This window comes from Dermacentor albipictus, chromosome 2, assembly GCF_038994185.2.
Source record: "Dermacentor albipictus isolate Rhodes 1998 colony chromosome 2, USDA_Dalb.pri_finalv2, whole genome shotgun sequence".
NCBI classification, from domain to species: Eukaryota; Metazoa; Arthropoda; class Arachnida; order Ixodida; family Ixodidae; genus Dermacentor; species Dermacentor albipictus.
In genome coordinates, this window is record NC_091822.1 from 19,073,928 (window position 1) to 19,098,389 (window position 24,462).

At 46.9% G+C, this 24,462-nt stretch overlaps 1 protein-coding gene across 2 annotated transcripts in view; it reads right to left on the reverse strand.

Annotated features, from left to right (window-relative positions):
- The window catches only part of LOC135918462 (DIS3-like exonuclease 2), a 266,232-nt gene that overhangs the window by 150,726 nt on the left and 91,044 nt on the right, over nucleotides 1-24,462 (reverse strand). For both annotated transcript variants that reach the window (XM_065452101.2, XM_070533505.1), the window contains one exon: nucleotides 17,045-17,146. In XM_065452101.2, the coding sequence (XP_065308173.2) occupies nucleotides 17,045-17,146 (102 nt within the window). The remainder of the gene's footprint in view (nucleotides 1-17,044; nucleotides 17,147-24,462) is intronic.

Genomic DNA, 24,462 nt, shown 5'->3' on the forward strand with positions numbered 1-24,462 from the left:
GCGACACAAGCCTGTGCCAGGGCCAGCTTTCCAGACGCCATTTTTCCCATAGACGAAAACAGCTTCTCATTTTTGTTTTAAAAAACAGGCGACTATTTGTGCCAAGTGTAATACTAAATGAAGCCGATGCCAAAATGCGATGGTTCTGCAAAATTTGAACAATAAGCAGTGCAACGGTGAGCGCAAGATCTTTTTTTGAACATGGGCAACTAAATATTCAGGACCCTGTACAATGGCTTCACTGATAGCGCACACGCGCCCCTTAGCTAGCTTATGGGCAGCAGACAACGACGCCGGTGCCGGCTTCTGTTTGAGACAGCCTTGCCACGTTCTGTTATGAAGGCCATGGTGTGAGATATTCCTTGCAGAAAAAATGTCGCTCATCGCTGTTTGTCTATTTCCAGTGCTAACCATCGCACGAGACGCGAGAAGGTTCACTATGAAGGGGTTGACCATTTTGCCGTTTTTCACACACGGCGAGCTCCACTTGGAAACAACATCGCCGCAGTTTTCACAAATGGCGACAAGCTTGATGGTGAGGCCTTCTTGCTCCTCTGTCAAAGGTCATGGAGCTGCCACAGAGACTGTACTTTAGACACAACACCAAAACGCTTATCGCTTCCGCACTGATAACATCAAAAGAGCTACAAACACTCGAAACAAATGTAAACCATTATCTGTCAGTTTTCATGCTAAGGGTCAATCGAATGCAATTGAATACAAAAAAGACGACATACATCACATTTCGTGCAGTTCATAAAATGATAAACAAAAAGTAGAAAATAACATTTGACAGAGAGTCTATTAATAGAGTCAATACACAAATATTTCTTGGAATAATAATTGAAGGGCACCTATCCTGGAATGCTCATATCAATATTCTAGCAGTAGAGCTTGCAAAGTGTGTGGGGGTGTTTATACAAAGCGGAAACTTTCATTCCTGTGCGGCTAATGAAATCTATGTGTTATGCACTGTTTTAGTCCAAACTACGTTATGAAAATTTAGTTTGGGGAACAACAACATGTGGTAATTACAATAAATTACTGGTATTACAAAAACGAGTACTACAATACTGCGAACGTTACAAAGGGAACCAATGGGATCTCAGAACACAACCTTTATTTTCAAAACATGATATGTTAAGGGCTGACCAAATATTTTATTACAAGCTACTACAATTGGTGCATCATGAAAAATTATACATAAATAGCAGCATTGACAAATCATCCTACTACTTTAGAGAACGAAAACGACGCATGCCAATAACATGGACTAATTATGAAAAACATTCCTTGATATATCAAATAACATCGCTTCTCAATAAACCGGAAAGAGATTTGGACTTCTAAGTTAGTGGAAACCTTTCTAAGAAACAGCTAAAGAAAGTATTATTAACCAATGCATTTAGTTTTACTTTATCCAAATAAACAAAAAAATTCCTTGTATTTTAGGTATTTTTCTTTATATTGTCTGCAACACATACTGTTGAGTTGATTATAACAACGTGCATACGAAGCTCTTGTAGTTATATTGTTAGGTAGCGTACACATTTTTAAAAGTAAATTGTGAATATACCATTTATTTTATATAAAAGAGAATTGCCACATGCTGCGAACTTTTTTACTATGTATGTATTATGTTTATGTATAACCAGTACAGAGGCCTCTGTCAGGTATTGCCATACCTTTAGCTTCTATACCTTTCTTGAAGAAAAAAAAAATGCAAGAAAAATAAAGCATCAGAATCTGAACATAAAAGTGTGACTCCATCTCCGCCGGCCTGTCCACACCATCGTTGACACTCGTACACATGTCCAATTTCCGCTTCACTGCCAAAGTTCCCACCAGTTGTTGGAGGTTTTCCCTTGCTTGCTTCTGCCGTTCGAGCAATTCCACTGGCTGCACCATCTTTGTGTTGTGCCGAACGCTGCTCCTGCAATCACTATCGGCCGCGACGTTGTTCGGCCTGGCTCGCTCTTGCCAGGCCCGTTGCATCCCGTGTTGCAGCCATTGCTTGAAGCTGCCGCCGGGTGGCCGTCGCTGTGTTTTTCGGCAGGGTCGGAGCACACTTCGAAATTATAGCATGCTCGCTTTCTTTTCTTACCAAAGTTCCGACATTACGACTGTAGTACACACTATGCTAGTGGCTTTCAAAGTGGCATCACGGTTTGCTTACTTTTACAACATGTATTTTCTTTCTTCCATGTTTTCTACTGCCTCCTCTACTAGATGCTTGCCGCGTGGTCCATAGAGTTTCATACTATAATTACTAGAGGGAACTCTGGCGCTAGTGTCTACGGGAGCTGCAATGAGAGCGGTTGTGCCAGCATGGGAATTATGGGCAGCACATAGATTTGCCTCAACTTTATCCTTTTGGCTTCAAACGGCTATGGGACTTTGTAAACGCGCCATTTTCAACAATGTACTGCGTAATAAACAATTAAATAAACATCATTAAAATTGCCCGACAAAAGGATTCGAACACAGGAACTCTAGCACAGAAGCCTGATATTGAAACCATTAAGCCACGGATGCATGTATCGACAAGCAAATGAAATGCCCTTATGAATTTATCGCGGCCATGCCAGTGCCTTGAGACGCTTGGCGCATTTCAATTTGGCCACCTGGACAAGCTCAATCATTGCAATTAATACAGTGAAACCTCGTTAAACCGTAGTTGGCCGGAGCTCGGAAAAAGTACGTACTAAACGGTAGTACTGCTTAACCAAAATAGCATGAGATCGCCCACTTTTTAACCCACTTAACCGATACGTACGCAATAAGCTGGTATGGTTTATGCGGACATAAAACACATAATGTTCAATGGCTGGTGAATCGAGGATTTGACTTTATTAGTTTTAAAATGAAACTACTGTTTATATGGGTATGGTTTAACAAGGTTTTGCTGTAGCAATTGTATGTGATCGTGGCATCTTCTCCACTTCGTAAAGCATAGATTGCGCTGAAATTTATGACAGTAACACTTGTATAGCACCTTACACAAAGCCACAAGAACGTCTGAATCCACAAACACGAAGACCAGACAGTTAGGCTGGTGACGAGCCCATCGCCATTCCCAAGGCCAACCAATGCAGACCCTCCGGATGGAGCGAGGCTGTCTCAGGCAGCACCCGGCGTTGCCACACCCAATCTGGCAACATCGGTGCCCAGGCAGAGTACTCGACGGCGGAGGCCACCGGACCGTTACTTGCCTGGATAGTGGGCACCGTCAACATGTCTGGGACGGCAGCAGAGCCTTATGCTCTGAACATGGACGTTCGTTTTTTTTAGTTAATTAAAGAAACAAACAGGGGGTAAGGGGGTGTAACAAGCATGTGATGCCCCCTCGGGCATAATTTTCGTTGGCCTGCCAGGCTCGGTGGCCTGGCTTGGCAGACAACATTGGTCACCACACCAATAAACACCAGCGAGCACAGCTGCTCGGTGGTCAATCATCGTTCGTGACCACCACACTGCGGAGCGTCTGTCTAACGGAGGGTGCCTCATAACATTATGCACTTCCCATCATTCCCATGGTGGTAGAACGACTGTAGCGCCAGACTTCCCTTTCGCAATTATTGTATGAAACTCTATGGCGTGGTCAAGTAAACTTGGTTCCGTGCCCTCTCCCTTTTCTCTTCTCCGGATGGATATGTGGATGTTATGAGCGTCCCCTTTGTAACAGGGCGGTGGGTTGCGCCACCAAGCTTTTGCTATTATACTGCCCAATGTCCTACGCAGGTTAAAGATGAAAAAAACCAATACAAACTCGCCCAACAAATTTTCTGACCACCTATTGCAAACTTCGCTTTTGTATGTCTTTGTTTTCTGTCGTTTCCCTACTTTTCTTCCACCAATCTTTCAATCGCCTCCTACTAATCTCTACTGTGGACATGTTTACTTTTCCCCTGCTCTCGCTAAGCTGAAGGGCTTCAAGGAGGCCAGTGGTGCCTAAATCGACTGATGGGCAGCCGTCCTCACATTCTAATAGAACAACAAGAGCCCTTCTGAAACTGCCATATAATTTTGCCCAATAGCTGTTCCCGGCTGCAGTTTGGAACTTGTCCAGCGAAACCAAGAATGACCCGCTATGAGCAACTTTTTGTTTGGCGTGGCAGCCTGCAAAGATACACTAAACGAGGAATCAGTGCCTAATCGGAGCTCTGGCTGTACTACTCCGATTGGTTTTTTGCCATCTGGTGGTTTGCAAGTTAACTCAGAAAACAATGGAACACATTTTTCAGAGCCTTCTGGAGGGGAGGAGAATAACACACAAACAGAAGACCAGAGCGCTCTAACAGATTCACTGAAGTTTGCATGTAAGAAGAAAAGGCAACCAACAAAGGTTTTACACTCGTTCAAGAAGCAAACAAAATGGGACTCAGACATGTCAAGCGTGTTTGTAGAAAGAAAGCGATGGCGATGAAAGGGATGTGTGCTGTGAGCACAAAATAATCAATTGTGAAGACCTGTAGACGCCTCCAAAGAAGAACTTAAAAAATTGAAAGAAGAGTGCTATGTCTCTGTATTTCTCGACGTTGTGGCTGACGCCAAGGAGGGGATGGCAAAAGCAGTGTTGCTTCTGATCCAAGTAATAAATTATAAGAAGAAAACATCACGCTGGTCGGAAATAACAATCAGGCATGGCATCGTAATGCGATACCTCTCAATAAAAGTCTACGAATACTTGAGGTGCGAAGAGCTTCTCAAGCTTCCTAGCAGAACAACGCTATAAAATATTTCGGTACTGTGTCCAGTGAAGTCGGTTTCAGCGAATTGGGTTGCTCCCGCCTGGAAGCGGAGCTTGAGAATCTGGACACACCACCGTCAAAAGTACGTAGCCTCGTTGTAGACAAGATGAGAATTAAACAAAAGCTGCTCTACCATAAGCAAAGGGATGCGTTCGTTGGTGATGTCGTCCTAGGTCCTGACCTCGAGTACCTCGCTCCTGCAGCTGAAGGTGAACATCTGGCGAATTCACTGCTATGTTTTCTGCTTTGTGGCCTGCAAGCAAAATACAAGATCCCTGTAGGTTATTTTTTCACCAAAGGTTGCACTGGGGACCAGCTCACCAAGGTCATTCGTCACGTCGTCATCAAAACAGCCAGCATTGGTTTTGACATCACCAGAGTTGTAACCGACAACCACAACATCAAGGTAACAGCTATTGAAATTCTGAGTGGAGGAGAAGCAAAAACACATGCACTGCATCTGGCAGATCCATCAATGGATATATTTTCACATTCAATCGGAGCCACGTTATAAAGAACATCAGGTCTCAATTCCTGGCCAAGGAATTTGGTGAGAACAACTTTCATCAAAGTACATCAAAATGTTCTACAAGATGCAAAGACAGTCAACAGTGCGGCTAATCATGTTCCTTACAAGGAATCATGTTTTCCCTTCAAATATTGAAAAAATGGATGTGAAGACGGCTGTGCAGTTATTCTCTCCTGCAGTAACCACAGCACTCAAATACCTCAGGGATCAGGCAGGTCACAGCTGCAATTTTGAGTATGCATCTGTGAGGCCGATGGCTGAGTTCATGAAAGCCTTCCACAAGTGGTTCACATGCATTGATGTGAGCAATCTTCAGCAGCACATCCATCGCAATGACGAAGATGCTAGTCAGTTTTCTGAAATTGATTATCCAAGGCTGGATCGGCTTGAGGGCGAGTTCCTTTATTACACTGAGCAGTTGAAAACTAAAAGCTACACGGAAAACTTTTTGAGCAAGGAAACGCACCATGCGCTCATATTTACAACAATGTCAAACATGGAATCTATTTGGTTCCTTCTTTCTGACAAGAAATTTAAATTTGTGCTTATGCGCAAGTTCTCAAGTGACCCCTATAGAGGCCATGTTTGGATTTCTACGGCGTAGCTCTGGCTGCAACGATGCCCTGGATGTGAAAAGCGCAGTGTGTGGAATAGAAAAGATGCTCAAGACCGGCATTGTTGCCTCCTTTGCACAAAACAACACGAGAAGTTCGACATCATTTTTGTTGGCACAGCTTCTACCAGTCTATCAGACTCCCACAAAGACTACAAGTACTGCAGAAAAAGTTTTAGACGCGGTGGTGAATAGGCTAAAAGAAAAGTGCCTCTCAGACATGCCATGTGCGTCAAATCCAGATGTGGCAGCGTGGCTATGGTCGGAGGATTCATTGTGAGAGTGGTGAGTGAAAACATCCCCTGTGCCGAATGCATTGCATTGCTGCAAGCAACCAAAGTGAACACACCCGTCCTTGGCCTTATTGCACATCAAGACCACCGGGGGCTCATGTATCCAAGCCAAGAACTGGTCAAACTTCTGACATGCCTCAGGAAGTTTGTTGACAGCGTGCTCGTGCATAGAAAATCCTTCTCAATACCACTCAAGGCTAGCGTGGAAAGGAGTGTCAAACTCCTCGTGGGACTACCACTTCTGGGATGCGGCAACACAGACACCATTCACAGAGGAAGGCTTCTGTATCTCATAACTACCAAGTTTATCAAGCCACTTTTCACTAACTATGCACTGCGAACAACCGACAGACACGCCACTGTCAAGCTGCTGGTGTGCAAACCTATTTCACGAAAAATTCTTAAAATGTAGACTCAAATGTCTATGCATTTTGCCGCTGCAGTGATAATTCTCGGGCAGGGCATTTGAACGATACACTGACGGCCATCGATCTTGTCATTATAGGCGTAAAAAAATGAACGTGCTCAGTTCCCACGAAGAAGATGAATGCCTCAAGCCTGGCCATCCTTAGTGCCAAACTTCTTTAGGGCTGGGATAAAAAACTTCACTTTGCTTCATGTGAGCAATGTGTTCTCTCTGAAAGTGACCTGTGCTACATTGCTATAAGCACGCGTGACCCGATCGAAAGCATCACTACTTCAATACGCGTGAGCAATTACGTGCGACTTCCAAGAGACATGCTGCCGAACGCAAATGCTGCACGTGGTTTTACGCATTCTCTTTCGAGAGAGAGAGTGGCAGTGGACGCGAAATGTAGCAATTCTTCCTTGAACTGCTGGCAGTGCGAACTCCACATAAGTTAACTTCCCCTGTTTACACAACGACAATTGTGTTCTGTGCGATCAATGAGCTCGATCAACCAAACAGCACTTCAAAACAAACTGCATTTAAGCGCTCTTTCGTTCCTAGCGCGGCCGGCGAGCAAGCAGAAGCAACACGCAATGGACTGCAGAAACTTGACAACCTCCCGACGGCTAGTGCATTGGTGGAGGCACCAACATCACAAGCTAAAATGTAAGGCCCAAGTTTATTTTAGTGTGCGTGTGTCGATTGTATACATGTTGCTGTGCATGCCACTGAAAAGCGTAGGTTAAGGTAGCCAGTTATCTAGTGTGCTTTGAAAAAATGCATTTGCCGCATAGTTAAAAAAATCTTGAACAGTAACACAAAGCTGATAAGATGTATAATGTTCTTTTTTTTTTAAACGCCCTGCACTACGTGCTTTCTGTATGGGTGTGCTTTGTTTTTCTTTGATTTCATCCGTAACATTAGATTCTTTCTTGTTCAGCCATGTACCCACTACCTCTGTAACACGCCAAAAGCCCTGAGGGCAAGTAAGTAAATAAATAAATAAACAAAATGTATAATCTACCAGAACCGTGCTGCATAATATAACATGTGGGCAAACAGTTGCGATGATGGAACATAGAAAAAAAAAAAACGCCCGCGAGAACGCTCGCTAGCAGATGCCCCCTGCGTACCAATGCTATCTATGTGCTGGAAGTTGAAAAGGCAATGAGCACTGCCTTACAGAGTTTATGCAGAACTAAGGGAGCCCCCCCCCCCCCCCCCCCTAATGCGAAAGCAAGCAACGTGGCGGGCATCTAGTAAAGGAAGCATTGGCTTTTCAAGCACGTCCATGCACCACAGCAGACACCAGCTGCCTAAGCCAATCGCAGGACTTTATTTGGTCACATGCACTGAATGGGCGAATGGGGTCACACGCTGAGATTTTCTTTGTGCAGTATTTCTAAATAGCAAATGGGGGACGAACAAAAATGTGGCGGGAAATCAAAGAAGAGAAGTACTTCTTTCCAATGCAACGAAGATCGCTGCGACAGCATACATCATTCAGCAGCAGTGTGGTGTGAAAAAAGCCCCATTTTTATGCGTGTTTCTGTCAAAATATAGCTCACGGTGGTTACATAAATTGATGTTGTGGCTAAAATATTGATCCATGACGCGGGAATCTTGGTCAGAACATATGGCTGTGTTTGTATATTACGAAAATAACCACTTTCAAAAAACAAATTTCTCTCTCTCTCTCTCTTTCTTTTTTTTGGTCTCTGAGACCCGTGTGTCCCCCCTGAAACATAGTCGTGAAGATTCCCCCGCCCAGCCCCCACTGAACCCCACGTATTGGCTGACCGCTGCCGTAGTCGCTCAGTGCCCACCAAACAGTTAGTGCATACTATTTTCTTCCTCGTTCTACAAGCACAGGTACAAAATCGGCAAAATCTCATGTGTGCAGACGTTTGATTCTCGAGTTGCGACAACTGGAAAACAGCCACCAGCGATAGTGACGTTAAAACATGGCCACCATGACTTATTTCCTGATCATACAACTGTTGCCGATTGCAGCGCACAAAAGCATGGCCTTGTAGATTGGCTTCCAGTAACACGAAGAAGTTGCCGGTAGGGGTGTGAATTCACTGTCGCCATTGAACCCAATCTAATCCAAGTAGTAACCATGCACAAGCACATTTTTTTTAATGCGTAGGCATTTTCATGTTTACCCAATGAAAAAAATGTCCCACCATCTGTCCGTCTCATAAGACGACCACTTTCAAGACAAAATCCGCAGCAGCGAGCGACTGTACCTTCACGCTGCCTGTCGCTTCAACGCGAACGAGGTGGCGAGAACACAGCGCTAACGAAGTTCTCGGCACAAGCCGCATCCTGCGCCTTTCACAGATCACTTTCAAGATGTGGGCCCGCACGTCTCTCTTCAGCGCACAGCAGTGCAAAAGCAGTGCGCGGAGCTATTAGCAGACGAACTATTAGCAGTCTGCATCGCAGATCGCGGAGATAGGGTTCGCGCGGCCGTTCCATATACACAGGCGCCACTGGTGTAGATTTGGTCATGGTTCATAACGGTTCGACGCGGATAGATAATGTGCTAATGAGCGATAACGGCTTATGATGATCGGAACGTCATCAGCGCACCGGGCGCTGCCACCTGCAGTACTTTGCTTCCGTTATCAATGCACCTTGTGTCGCCATCTGCACCAGTTCATGTCGCGGCAGCATTGTCACTTGTGCTGGCCGGATCAAGTTTCATAACGTTGATAATGAAACCAGGCTGCATGGAGATGAGCAAGTGGCACAATGCTTACATATGCTTAGACAACTCCCAGAGAAGTTTCTGCGTGAATTATTTTTCTTCATTTCGCCAGTGTGTTTGCAGTCGTGGTGTTCAACGGTCTTTGCTGCAGCGTCTCATGTTTATGTTATTGAGATGTCGGCATTGTTACATAAGCGGAGCTTTTGGAGAGCGACATTGTTGCCACTGTTGCATCTCACCCATCTTCAAGCGAAAGTGATGACAACGACGATGCGGAAGTGGATGACGGCCCTTCATTATCTGAGACAGAGTGTGCTTTGGACGTCATGTGAGCTTTCACAGAGAAGCAGGGCCTCATGGACAATCTTGCTCGCAGCCTTACCGAGTTCAAAGATGCTGCGGCAACACACAGACAGAAAAACTTTATTGATAGCAAGTGAGTTTGGACTCCTCTGGGTCCCTGGACCACCGCACGGTCTCGCACTACGTCGAGACGTTCATGCTCCTTTTGTTCATGACGTCAGCAGCCCGAGCCACCGCAGTAACCCGCGATGTCGGGTCCGTAGACGAGAGCAGGACCTCCCAGTCCTCCCAGCTTGAGATGGCGGGCTGTCCCTGCGGGGAAGGATCGGCAGGGCAGCCAAAAAGGATGTCGGAGAGTGTGGCGTGAGGGTCTCCGCGTAGGGAGCATGTAGGGCAGATGCCACAGTAGTGGGATAGCAGCTGAGGGGATTGGAGAGAGCGGGTCTGGAGGCGTCTCCAGAGGATCTGTTGGGAGTGCGCCAGGGAGGGGTGGGGAGGAGGGTAAGTCCGACGGTCCAAACGGGGTATTTGTGTGAGCTCCGCAAAGCTGTGTACCCGCTCCCTCGAGAAACCCGGATCGAGGCTGTCCTGAGCCCGGCAAATTAAACCTCGGGCCAATTTATCGGCAGCCTCGTTTCCGGGGTTCCCAGAGTGAGCTGGCACCCACCGGAGCTCAACCCTGCGTGGTAAATTCTGGGTGGGGATGTTCAACAAGTTCCAGGCAGGGTTGTGAATTCTGCCTCTGGCAAAGTTGGACAAAGCAGTCTGTGAATCGCTAAAGATGTATTCAGCATCCGAAAGGGCAAGGGCTAAGGCGATGGCGGTCTCCTCTGCTTCCTCAGGTGTAGAGCCAGAGGGAAGATGGTGAGTTAGGGGTCGGGGTAAGGTTGGGTTGTAAGCAACTGCTACAGCTTCATGCGTTGTACATGCGGCATCTACCCAGATGGCTTTCTCGACTTGTCCGTAATACTTGTGGAGGGGACTTGCGCGAGCTACGCGGTGAGAGATGTGATACTGGGGATGGACATTTCGAGGAAGGGGTTTCACTACAAGGGGTGTATGAATGTGTCGCGGAATGGCCATAAGGGTTGACTGATTAGCGGGTATGTTGATGCGAAGGGAGGCGAGGATATGGCGGCCAGTGGCGCTTGCAGCAAGTCTTAAATACTGCGTCTGAAGGTGCGCCTCAACTAGTCCAGGAAGCGTGTTATGCATGCCTAGTGCAAGGAGTTTGGCTGTGCTAGTACTGCGAGGTAGGTCGAGGGCTGCCTTAGTTGCAAGGCGGATCATGGCGTTCATGCGCTCGGTTTCCGTGCAGTTCAGCTTGAGATATGGTGTGGCGTACAGAATGCGGCTAAGCGTAAAAGCATGTACAACTTTCATGTTGTCTGCTTCGTCTAAACCCTTCTGCAGGGGAGATACACGGCGCAGAAGCTGCAACACTGATTGCGTGGAGGCCTTGATTGTTTTAAGGGTATGGTCATTGCATCTGGAATCCTGCAGGTAGAGGCCAAGTATGCGCAGGGTGGGAGTGATGGGGATGGGGGATCCTTGTAAAGTGATTTGTATGGGTGAGTCAGCGGCAGATTTTGGTCTAATTAGGAGGAGCGCGGACTTAGAGGGGGAACATTCGAGTCCGATAGATGATACGTGAGCGGAAATCGTGTCGACTGCTAATTGTAGAGTTTCCTCAATTTCCCCGTTTGAGCCATTAGTAGTCCATGCAATAATATCATCAGCGTACAGAGTATGCTTTAGGTGGGGGATGAGATTGAGCTTCTGGGCTAAGGGGATGAGAGCAATGTTAAATAGAAGGGGGGAGAGGACCGTGCCTTGCGGGGTTCCAAATTCACCGAGTGTATAAGAGGGTGTGCTGAGCTGATCAATGTGCAAGGAGGCAGTGCGGCCAGAGAGGAAGGCGCGAACGTAGTTGTAGGTCTTAGGGCCTACCTGTAGTTCCTGCAGTTCCCGTAAGATGGCAGCGTGTCGAATTCTGTCAAATGCCTTAATGAGGTCAACCGCCAGGATGGCTTTAGTAAGATGGGGGATGGTATCATCAAGCACATCGTGCGTAATTTGAAGTAGGCCATCTTGTGCAGATAGATGCGCACGAAAGCCCACCATACTGTGGGGGAAACGGTGTTTTTCTTCCATGTACGTTGTCAGTCGGGCAAGGATTACATGCTCAAAGGTTTTACCGAGACAAGATGTAAGAGAAATGGGGCGGATGTTCTCGAGGGTGATGGGCTTGTGGGGTTTTGGGATAAATATAATATTTCCATGCTTCCAGGAGGCAGGCAGGGTACCTGCCTCCCAGCACTCGTTAAAGTAGGTAATGAGGTGAGATATGGAGTCATCATCAAGATTTCGGATGGCAGCATTCGTAATTTGATCTTCCCCGGGTGTGGTATTGCGCAATTTCAATAGGGCTGCGCGAAATTCAGATTCTGTAATAGGAGCGTCAAGCTGTGGTTGGGGTGAGCCCGTGTACTTGGGATGTTTGCAAGGAGGACCTGGGGTGGTATAGGTGCATTTCACCTGCGCGAGGAAGGCGTCGGTGTCCTGCCAATGGTTATGAGTGAGGCGGCGAATGCTAAGACGCGTCTGAGTTTTAGATTGCGTGGGATCGAGCATATGGCGTAACAGGTGCCAAGCGCGGGTTGTGGAGAGATTGCCTCGGAGGCCGTTACAAACCTGAGCCCAGTTAGCTTTGCAAAGAGTGGCACTATGGTGTTCTATTTGGGATTGAAGCTGGGTGAGTTTTAGTTTTAGTTTCCTGTTGTGCTTTTGAGTTCTCCACCTTCGCGTTACGTTCTCTTGAGCTTCAAGAAGGTGGGCGAGCTTAATGTCGATAACGGGGGTGTCTGGGGTAGTATCGAGCATTTGGGTATGTTGGCGATTGTCTTTCTGTAACTGAGTAGTCCAGGTGTCTAGGTCGAAGGGGCCCTGTGCTGGCTGCGCTTGCCTAAATTTACGGAGCTGATCCCAATTAGTGTGCCTAGCGGTAAATTTGCGCTGAGGTCGGCGATAGTTCACCGCTATGCGAATCAGGTGGTGGTCGCCGCCTAGTGTGGCTTGCGTTCTTTTCCACGGTAGGCCAGCCAAGTTTCTACCAAGCGTGAGGTCTGGGCTAGTATCGGCAGTAACACTGCTACCAACCCGCATAGGCAGGCTAAAATCATTAAAGATGGTCAGGTGAAGTAATAGCGTATTATTGCATAAAACTGTGCCTCTGTGGTTGGTGCGTCAGTAGCCCCAGTCCACGTGAGCGCAGTTAAAGTCACCGGCAACCAGTAGGGGGTTTGATCCGGCCATTTGGGTAACTGATTTGAGGAGTGGAGCAAGTAGGTGAATCGGCTGTCGTGGGAGAAGATAGCAGTTAAGCATGAACAGGGGAGATTGTGCAGGGTGGTGGGATAAAATTTCGATGAAGGTGTGAGCAATAGGGGAGGTAACGTCGTGCTCCGCGTAATGCAAGGTGTTACAGACGTATGTAACCACCCGAGGAAGATCAGTGGAGTCAGAGGGGATAACAGCGTATCCTGGCAGTTGCCTGCAAACATTGGCATCCTGGATAGCGATAATGTCTGGTGGGGACAAAGAATTGGTGATAATCTGCTGCAGAGGGTCGTGCTTTCGCCGAAAGCCCCTGCAATTCCACTGAATAATTTGTAAGGAATTATGGTGCCTCGGAGGAGCCATGTTGAAGGGTGGCGGGGTGAAGGAGGAGTTCAGAAGGTGGGACTGCGGGAGGAAAGGCCGCTGAGAGTCCAGGCATAAGGTTAGCTAAACGCTCCTCAACCTTGGCCATGATGCTAGATATGACCCTCTCTATTATACCGGTAATGGTAGCTTTAATCATAGTCTGGCACTGCGCAGTGACCTGTGCAGTAATGCGCTCTGTGAACTTGTATTCTAGGTTTTGGGCGAGGTCCTGAAATTTGGCTTGCAGGTCTATAGGTTGGACTGGGCTCTCATCAGGCCTCCTCTTTTTCTGAGGAGGTTGGTCGGACGGGGTGGATGAAGAAGATGGGGATGGTGGAGCGGGGAGTAGAGCAGGGGTGGAGGTAGAGAGGGCTGCCTTCAGCTCCCTTACCTCATCCCGCAGAGCCTTCACGTCCGAGTCCTGGGAGGTCATGATGTTCGTCTTGGCAACCTTGGAAGCCCATGTAGAGGTAGACGGGAGGGTCGTGCTAAGCGGGGGAAAGTCCTTCTTGGTAGGGAACTTTGACTTCTGGGGCGGTGGGCTAAGTCGTTTGGTGGCGGCATTTCTTGCCTTGCACGAGCCGGTGCCCATGAGGTGCTGCCCCCCACAGAGAATGCAGATCGGGATGCAGGAGGGAACATCTTGCGGCTCATGCTTGTCCCCGCACCGTGGGCAGAGACCACTCTTGGGGTGGGGGCACATGTCGTATCTGTGGCCCGGTCGACGACAGTTTGTGCACGTGTCTGGACTTTCCTTGTACGTCGTGCATCTATGCACTACACTCCTGTAGCGTATGGTGCTAGGGACTGGGCTATGCGCAAATGTGATCAATATGGAAAGGGTCCTACCAATTCTGCGGGCTGCGATGATATCAGCTTCCGGGTTGCGAGTCTGGAGGTCTTGTAGCATCTCTTCCGGTGTTTCCACCCAGTAGGCTTGCGAGATGACTCCGCGCGCAGCAGCAGGCGGTGGTGCCATGTGGGCGGCGACGGGGTAACTGGTTTCTTGAAGGACCACTTCCTTGATTTGGACGAGGTGAAGGGCCGTTGACTCGTGAGGTGTAGCGACCGTGAAGGTGTTATTCGTCGGGTGAATCCGGAGGTGAAACTCTCCTAGGTCCTGGTCAGCGGCGGTGACTCGCAGAGCTTTCAAGAGCGGCTGCGCCATGGCTCCGTTCAAAGCGAGGCCTCCTCTTTGTCGGAAGACTACCCTTATAGTGCCGGGAGGGAGTGAAGCAGGTTGCTTACTTCGCAATGCGATTGCGTGCGTCACGTGCAGCTGTTGTTGCTGAGCACGGTATGTCGGCTTGAAGGTCGCAGGGGCAGTGTCGGCCGGAGCACCGACGGCGGGTGCGGCAGGCTTATCTCGAACAGGGGCTGCATGAGGAGGCACAACTAGTGTTTCCGGGCTTGGTTTGCCTCCCTTGTACGCGCGGAGTATTGTGGCCCACTCACTGGGTCTGAACGTTGTCGGATCGAGGTCTTCGCCCTGCGTTTGCACCTCCATGGCTGTTGGGGGTGGGTGTGCTACCAGTGACTGGCCTAGCCTCTAGCGAGGCAAGACCCAGTGTGGCGGCTGGCCAGGAGCAGACTTTCCGACATCGATACGGTCCAAAAAAGGTTCGGATGTAGGTTTAGTGGTCAGCAGCGGCGCAAACGGAGGGGATTCGTGCGTATTTCGTGGTGACTGGAACACACAGCGCACGGCACCTCGGGAGGCCCGGGCGGGGGGCAACGGGCAAAGCTCACGCCTCGGGCCGCCGGGGCAGGGGGCGACGGGCAAAGCTCATGTCGGATCGGTTCGCAGTGCGCGCCGACGGCGCGTACGTTCTCTTCGGGAAGATTTCGGGGCCCGGAGAGCGCTGACGGCACGTCCGTTCACTTCGGGTGGCTGTGGTCGAATCGCCCCTCGACGACTGGCCGCTTACTGAGCAGACGACCTGTGCCGGCTGATGCGGTCTTCGCACCAGAAGGCGACGAAGTCACTACTTGTTGCGGCAAGGCCACCATGGCAGCAAGTGAAGATCACCGATTTTCTGCTGCCCAACTACAAATAAAGCCTGTCTGAGCATGTGCGTTTGAGAGCATCATGACATAGTTCGTTACCGGCCGGTAAACAGCTTCTAAGCTGGCACTGGCAGTTAATTAGTACAACGTTTAGTGTGTACCTAAACGTCGTTTCCAGCCGACTACGTATTAACGAGGTTTGACTGTACTGATGGAAACGAGCTTGCTTGTATCCCATAAACAAGGAATTATATTTTTAATTTGGCCCTGAAAATGCTGCAAGAATGACAAGTGGTGTTGCTCGATGGTGAAATGGTGGAAACAATCTGTGTACCGTCACGTAACCAAAAAGCCATGCAAGGAGAGTAATTTTGCTTGGGTATAATATTGTACTGCTTGAAATTGCATTTTATGATCTCCTGCTAACTTTTCTTTGCATGAGTGTAATTTCTTCTTTTTTTCCTGCTAGCTTGTATTGAAAATTAGCACCGCCTTGTGCAAACGAATGGAGTCGCAATGATTGTAGTGGTGCATTGAAGCATGGCCTCCGAGACTGCCATCCTGTCCTGTAATCATTGTTGCTGGCATTTGTACAGTTCTAAGAGACCACGCAGATCAAAAGATTGTTTTAAAAATTTCCGCCCACTTTTCAGACAAATCATAGTACGTTTAGACACTCCGAATGGTAGGCTTTCTAAGAAGATACGCTACAAGATAGAATACCCTTGAAAAACGGTAGACAGTCCCTTCAGCCACTAAATGTTGTGCTACAATGTGTTTCTTGCATCATCCAAACCATGCAGAAAAAAAAAAATTGACATGGGCAAATGAAAGTTACTCAACTTGTAAAATGTAGGGACGCTCAACTCCCTTCATCCCCTTATGTTGTCGTCCTCACACGGCTCTCGCGGCTCCTGTGATTCAGCTTCCTCACGCAGCATGTGCAAGGCGTCTGTGGGATGGTGCCGCAGACACCTTCCCGTTTGCCTGTATGTGCCATCTACCTTGGCTATATTATAGAAGGTGCAATAAATGCCCTTTTGGTCTGTTCCCACTATTGTGTTGTTGATACTTTGTCCTAAGAGCATGCCTGAGACCTCATAATATTCAACATAAAACCAGGCAAAAGAAAAAAAAAAGCACACCCTTTTGCATTTCAGTTCAAGTAGAAAAGAATCTAGTAGTTGCACAAAGCCTGTTTTAGTGCATGCATTCCTTTAGGTGTGTGGAGGCATATGAAAATGGGATTATGTTTACATGACTGCCTACATGAGCTTGCATACAATGTTTGCAAGGGACAAAAAGGGCCCCAAGTGGCAGTTTAAAAACTGCTGTTGAAAGCCTAAACTTTGTTGCTGACACAATTTTGTTGACATAAGTGCTGATCCGAGGGCCAGGGAAGGAGTGGAAGCAGCCAAAATGGCTCAGGATGACTGTGCATGTATGATTGCACCATCTGTTGTAGTATTATCTAAAAGGAATAGTGAACAGAGACTTTCCAAATGAGGAAACGTTCATCACTGGCACAGCAGTCCAGCATTTTTTTCTTTACAATGGCACCCATGGCAAGAACAGCAGCACATTTTTTTGAGAATGCTTGGCACATGCTGCATTGACAAAAGATTCTGAAGCACTTGTCATGTTACATGATCAGACGACATTGCGACCAAACACAACCTACACCTTACCACACAAAGAGAGAGGAAAAAAAAACCTGCCTTCCACTCCTCTTGTGGCTTGATCTTCACAGCCACAAGGTCCCCGTTGAGGGCTCGGTTCCGGTCATGTAGACCGCCAATATAGATGTCCATCTGACTGTCCTGGAATGTACCAAAACAAACAACCACGTCACATCTGCTCTGCAGGCTGCATAACAAAGATTCAATAACAAAGGAAGATACCAGGGAGAGGCACATGGGATAAGCATTGAACCAATGTTTACTCATGAAGGTGCTCCTACAAAAAAGCTAAAAATTGCACTGTACATTCGAGGTGTAGAGTAACCAGCTCTTCCCAACTCCTGCAGTATGATGCATTGCTGGGAGGTTGAGTGCAGGGGAGGTGCAAGGCTAAACAGGCACTACAGAGAGACGCAGTGTGTGGCAATGAAGTTCTCATTCTCAGTGCTTAGTTTCGATATACTTTTTAAAAAATGCGCTACACGCTGATTTGATCTTTGGAGTCATACCCAAAGCTCTGAAAACAAACTTTGAGGGAACCCTGAACCACTTATGAGAGAAGTCCAGAAATGCATTTGAAATTAAAATAGACTGTTTCAGAAATACTTTGAAGCAAAAAGTAATTCAATGCATTCAGCAAAAGCAGAGTTATTGGCAATTGCCCCTGTGATCCCCTTCGCGGTCCTTTAGTACCTTTTATTGCGAAGGCTATGGTGGAGTGGAGTAATGCCTACAATGCTCTGCCTACTGAACGTCACCATGGGGCTTAGTTCAAATTCGATTTGGAATGTTCACGTAGACACCAATACTTCCAATTTTGGCACCTACCGCACACCAAGCTGAGAGGCTACTCTCAACCTATGGCTGAGTTCATGGTGCCTCTGCTGCTGCAGTGTTTGAAATGATGGCTACATGCGGCTGTGTGCTCTCTTGCAACGAGTGGCATGAGCAGCACCTTTTCTTCTTCCTTCACACTTACGGCTATCACACAACCTGAACGAGTGTGTGCAAGTACATCGGCAATGTGCACATCAGCTTAACTACACAGGTTACAAGAATGCAACCATCCCAATTTGCCCAGATTTCTGTACCTTTTTTGTACTTTCTGTAATTGCATTTTTTCGGATAATGTTCTGCAGAAGGAGATAGAGAATGCAAGATAACAGCCAAGCATTACAAATGTAATTTTCCCCTAATCCAAGTTTTTTCCCTTCAAACAATCTCCCTTAGCCATGCCTCGCTTGTCTTTCACATGGAATGCACAGGGTGGACAAGGTAGACGGGGGAAACACAGGTAGGCTCTGTACAGAAAACAGTGCACTGTCATTTGCTGCTGCATGCAGTCAGGCCCGAGGCCTCTGCAACCTCTTTTTATTTTTTTTCACGGCACAACAGGATTCTACAGCTCAGCATGAAGACTTCCCATAATTGGTGGAATGAACTAGCCCACGACTTAAGTTGCAAACAAAGGTCTGCAACCTGACCACAGAAGTTCTAGCATACACCATTTATCGACAGTTCAGTGGGAGTGCGTGACCTGTTTCAAGGCAGTGTTAGCGATTGTGCTCTGGTGATAGTGCTGGTGCTATGACACATTGTAACTTGGTACACGTGGGGGCCACAGAAGCAAATAAAGAACTATGCTATCTGGCAACGGCAGCACAAGGTTGACAACCATAAAAATTGAAAGAGTCCAAGCTATGTCAGGAAGTCTGTTTGCTCCGCAGTCGTACTCCCTGTCAGCTAGAACCATAGGTTGGCAGAAAACATGGATACTGACTCACCAGTATTTATGTAGGCTGTGTGCTCGCCCATACTCATGTGCACTCCCTCACGCTTCTACTCACTAACACGCATTAGCGTTTATAGTCGCTTGCATTCACGCTTACCAACCCCCACTCATGCTTGCGTCCACTCCCACTCACCATCACTCACTCGCATACATAGTAGCCTAATCACACTTGCTGACAGTCACTCGCACTGATACTCACATGTGCTCAAACTCACTGTCACAAACTTTCGTACCTACTCACGTAAACTGGCACTGACTCCCGTTCATACTGACATGCATGCAAATTCACTGAATCCTATTCCCCCTCTCTCTCTCCTTCTCTCTACTCATGTCTATGCACACCCTTTGTCTATCACTAGTGCTCTATCTCACGTCTTTATCCCTTTAATGATGGCATATATAACTACTGGAATTTTTTAAAATTTTCTATCTAAATGTGAAAAGCACATAGAGAATAAGCATAATCAACAAAAGAACAAATATTAAGCAGAAACTTTTTAAGCAAAATGGGGGAACACTAAGCAGGAAACTAGAAGTGAGCGCCCCCCAAGCAACCTATGGTTCCATTTGGAATTTGTACGGCTCTGGTCATGTTCGTGACACCACTGCAGCCGGAGATGCCACATCCTCTGACTGTGCTTTCAAAAGAATGCGCATTGCATGCCAAAGTTCTCACACATTGTGTGTGCCTGCACTAAAGCAACAAATGACGCTTGCTGCCTGTCATGTAAGTATGGCCAAAACACGGGGAAGGCGGGAGATGGAAATTCAAGACGAACAAAATGAGAACAAGGTGAAAGCAGGAGCCAACGTTTCGACAAGTGGACTTCTCTTCTTCAAGGCGACATATGCTTTCCTCACCACAGGCAGGGTTCTTCTAAAGGGGAGAGGGCCTAAGGCTGGTGGGTGCGGCATTAGGTGAAGGTGTGTTAGCGGCGAGGATGTCGAATTGAGAATAAAGGAGTGCTGTGCACAAGGCCAGGGACACTGCCATCTGTCAATCACGCGTCAACGCCAGTGTGTTAGCCGGCGTGTCAACAGCGTGCACAGCAGCCCTCTCTTACCTGACCTGTGAGTGACAGATGGCCGTGCCCCTGGCCTTGTGCGCAGCACCCCTTTATTTCAATTCGACATCCTCACTGCTGACACACCTTTGCTCGTTGCCTCACCCACCCGCTTTATGCCCTCTCCCCTTTAGAACCCCACCTATATCCTATATATACTGCGGCGAGCAAAGCATATGTCGCTTTGAAGACAACTCAATTATGGCTAAAGGCGTTTAGCCAAAAGCTATGTACACAATGCCGAAACTCAGGAAGACTTTTTTTTTTTATCAGGTATGTTGCCCCTTTTAGGCAAAACTCATCAACAAAGAGTTAAAATTAGTGCAGAGCAAGTATGAGCCCGTGTAGTCGCAAGTGCCAACCTATGGCTAGAAGCAATGAAGACGATTTAGGCTCTAATTTTTCTCATGCTACACGATTATACTATCTTTTGTTTGCACTGAGCTTTTCCTACATCACTGAAAGGCGCACTGCATCACACTTCATGCAATGCTGCAAGCAATTTATCCTAAGTGCATGATTTGAATGTGCTATAGAATTAATTTTTTTTTTTGAACTTCAAAAGAAACAAAAAATTTATGAGATCAAGCAATCATCCCGCTTAATTACTTCTGTTATGCAATGTCTCCTCACTAATTGCTCCTTATGCACTACACATACCAAGTGACCCAGAAAGCAGCCAGGCTGTTATCCTTGCCTTGGTGTTCTCGGACAGTGAATGAATTTAACCAGAAGTTAACCAAAAGTATCAACATTCGAAGCACAAAAGTACTGATCAAATCACACTAGTCTAGCACATTTAAATGGCTGGCTCCGAGCTCCACAAGTAGCATCTGACAACAGCTGCTGGCTTCAAGATCAGTTGGCCGCAACTGTCATGCACACGCGCAAGATATGCACGCAAGGATTATCAATATGCAAGCATGTTTTGCTGCTAGCAGGTTGTGGTGATGTTACAGTAATCACCTCCATAATTCTGCGATTGAAGTGGTCATACACAAACTTGCAAGGCTGTGCATGCAATCCTTTGGTGCCATTTTCCAGTCGACTTTGCACTGAGCAAATATTGCCAGACATCACATGTGCTGTCCAGAGGCACCCATTCACTCACTCAGCACAAATGTAATTTGGGCATCTCCGACACTGCATGGATCGACTCAATGGGCAACTGGAAGCTGCCGTACTGAAGCTACTTACAACAATGCCATAACCAAGTATACAAAGTAGTTGTGGCTGCCTAGGTGTGCCAGTAACAGAGCCAAATGAAAACCGAAAGCTTGCTAGCTTTTCATCTTGGCACGCTGCAGCTAAAACTGACATGCTAGTCTTGTTTACCAGGCTGATGTGAATTAATGTGACAAGTATTAGGAATGTGTTGCTGCCTATAACACCATTACACCATGGAAGCCAGGGGATAGGCACAATCTCATGCACTACCCCCAATAAATTTAATCTTATATTAAATTATGGAGTTTTATGTGCCAAAACCATGATTTGATTACAAAGCATGCCCACAATCAATTTAATTTGGCGCTGTAATTTGTGGATGCATTCCGAAACCTTGACTTTCATTTATTTATTCCTGCTAGCTAGCAATATACCAACTATTCTAAACTTTCCCACTGCTTAGCTATGTCAAGAATGAAGCACAATGAACAAGTCACAGAAGAACTAAATGTGCCTACACCACTAACTGGTAAGCATGGGCAGAGACAAGTGGTAAATAAAAAAACGAAAAAAAAATGCAGCCCTATGCTGTGCTTGTCCTCCCCCACGGTACGATGCAATTATTCAGTTTAAGTACACATGAAAACAGAAGCAAATGCCGGGTAAATTCACTGCTACAGCATTCACCAGTGCAGCCAAAAACTGCCCAGCCTTTTCCTCTGAAAAGCACAGAGCACGAGGTCGTGGGTTCAGTTACAAGCTGGAGAATCCTGTAGGTGCTTGGCAACAAGTAGCTCATCCTACAGATTCATTTCCAAATCTTCCTCAGAACCTGAAGAGAATCTCAGTGTTATTTGATCTAGGCCACCTACAAGGCCCATCGTAAAAGCATGCTGCTCCATTAGCTCTGCTGGCTGGTGTTGTTCTGCACTCTCTTCAGCAATGCATGATGCCTAAGGGCTCCACTACAGTGGCGTAACCAGAAATTTCTTTCGAAGGGGAAGGCTCACGTTGTAGCTCGGACTCCTCCTCATAGGATATGTCAAGGGATCAAATACATTAATGATAACTGCACTGCCATTGCCAAAGATGCTGCAAATGAATTCTTGAATGCTATGTAGTGTCAAGACAAGTAAAATATGTATTTTTTTATAAGAGCATATACTCGTATGTTTCAAAAATTGTGCCCAATATAACTGATATTGACACGTGTACTTATATTTAACAGGCGACCAGGTTTCGCCGCCTAACAAATGTTATCGCACAGCGCGGGACGCGTCTGCATGTATCCGAAGTTTCTGGAAAGTTATCGATGCTTCTATCCGCTGTGTTGTCGCCGAACCTTGTGTTATCTGATTTCATCGTGTGACTCGAATGTTGTAGAACTTTGTGGAAGGCATGCAGGTCCAAACGATTAGTCTGGAACATTCGATGACTGCTGTATAAAAGCCGACGCACTTGACCCGCTGATCAGATTTCCGACGATCGCCGACCGTGTTCGCCGCTATCGTTGTGCTATAAGTGTAGCCTGTTTTTGTGGGCACAGGTTCGCCCAATGAAAGCTAGTTTTGTATTCCACCGTATCCTTGCTTTCTTCACCGTCACTACCCCGTGACAATACCAATGCTTCCATGTTGTCTGTCTACTTAAGAGGTTAAGGATATATCAGAAACTTGTAATCTAAAGGCCATGAAATGAACAAGTTGACGACAAATGTTTTAATGAAACTGTCATTCAAGAACTGCGTTTACATTCATGTACATATGCAACAGCCAGGGGAAAATCTCAACGATGCTGGCATTTGTTCCAATGCATTACGCAGGAGCAGCTGTCACCAGTTGTGTATCGTGAGTAATTGCAACGAAATTATGGTCGCAACACAGAGTATGTATAAAAAGCATGAGTTCTGCACAATATACGAGGGCGAGTCAAATGAAAGTGAGCCAATGTGAATATATGACAAACGGAGTACTTTATTTAGAAGTTGCCTCCATGAGCATTCAGACATTTGTCCCACTGAATAACGAATTGCATGATTCCCATCTCATAAAACTCCTTGGGTTACTGCTTCAAAATGTCTAACTGACTCACGTCATCGTCCAACATGAATCTGAGTCCCTTGAGCTGTTCTTTTTAAATGATCCAAAATGTGTAAGTTGCAATGTGACAGGTCTGGGCTGTATGGCGGATGTTGCAGCATGTCCCTCTTGTATGTTAACCACATCAGCGACATGGACATGGGCAGTGTCATGGAGCAAGACGACCCCCATTCCTCTATTTTCCACATTGTTTGTTCTTGATTGCAACATACAGCCGATCCGGCGTTTCACAATATCGGAATCGATTGATAGTCTCTCCAGGGTTAGCAAATTCGTTAAGTAATGGCCTCTGATGATCTAAAGAAAAAGCTAAACAACACCTTTCCGGCAGAAATGGCAGCCTTTGCTTTCTTTGGGGGGTGGTGAATTTGAATGTTTCCACTGTAAGCTTTGCCGTCGTGCTTCAGGCTTGTAGTAGTTGCACCATGATTCGTCCCCGGTCGCAGTTGTAGACAAGAAGTCGTCACCCTTAATGATACCGGATCAGATAAGTCAAGGCAGCGCCGAACCTCTCCGTCTTCTGGCGGTGGTTCCTAATCTTGGGCAACCATTGCGCACACAAGAGCCGATAATCGAGATGTTCATGAATTATAGTTTGAACCGAACCGTGACTGATGTTCACACACTCTGCCAGTTCATCGATGCTTCAAATTTGTCGACAACAAAAACCAAAGGCAAGTGTTTGACGTAGTCAAACACTTGCCTTTTCTTCGTGTCGGCTTGCTTAGCTTCGTGTTGACTTGCTTGGCTTTGTGCTGATAAATTCGACTTCGCCCTGCCAGCTACTTGTCGCCTGGGTAGCTCAGATGGTAGAGCGGCTGCCCGGAAAGGCGGTGATCCCGGGTTAGAGTCCCGGACCAGGACGAATTTTTCTTCAACTCTGAGGCTTTTCTTTCGAGGAACCCGTATGGGGTTTCCTTTGTAGCAATTGCTACGAATGGGTGGATGTCTGATTTCCCTTCATTAACTGCTCGGTATCCTACACCGGCAAGACAAAATTTTCCCGAGAGGTTGCGCTCAAGTGAACGTGTTGCAATCTGTCGAGTCCCCACAGTGATGGTGGCGTGCGACCATGCATTGTTTACTTTTCTTGTCTGCTAGCCAGAAAACATCTAAAACTCCGCCAGGCGAAAATCCACTTGGCCAGAAAAAAACGAACGTGCATCGAAGTGCGCCACGTGGTGGTTGGGGAACATGAGAAAAACACATGCGCTCTGGCTAGCTCTGGCAGACAATGGGTACTGAGAACAAAAAGAAATTGAAGAGGCTCAATGTGCCCTTACGAATAAAAGTCAAAGTAGAAAAATAAATAACAACGTAGTTACCTTTGCTGGC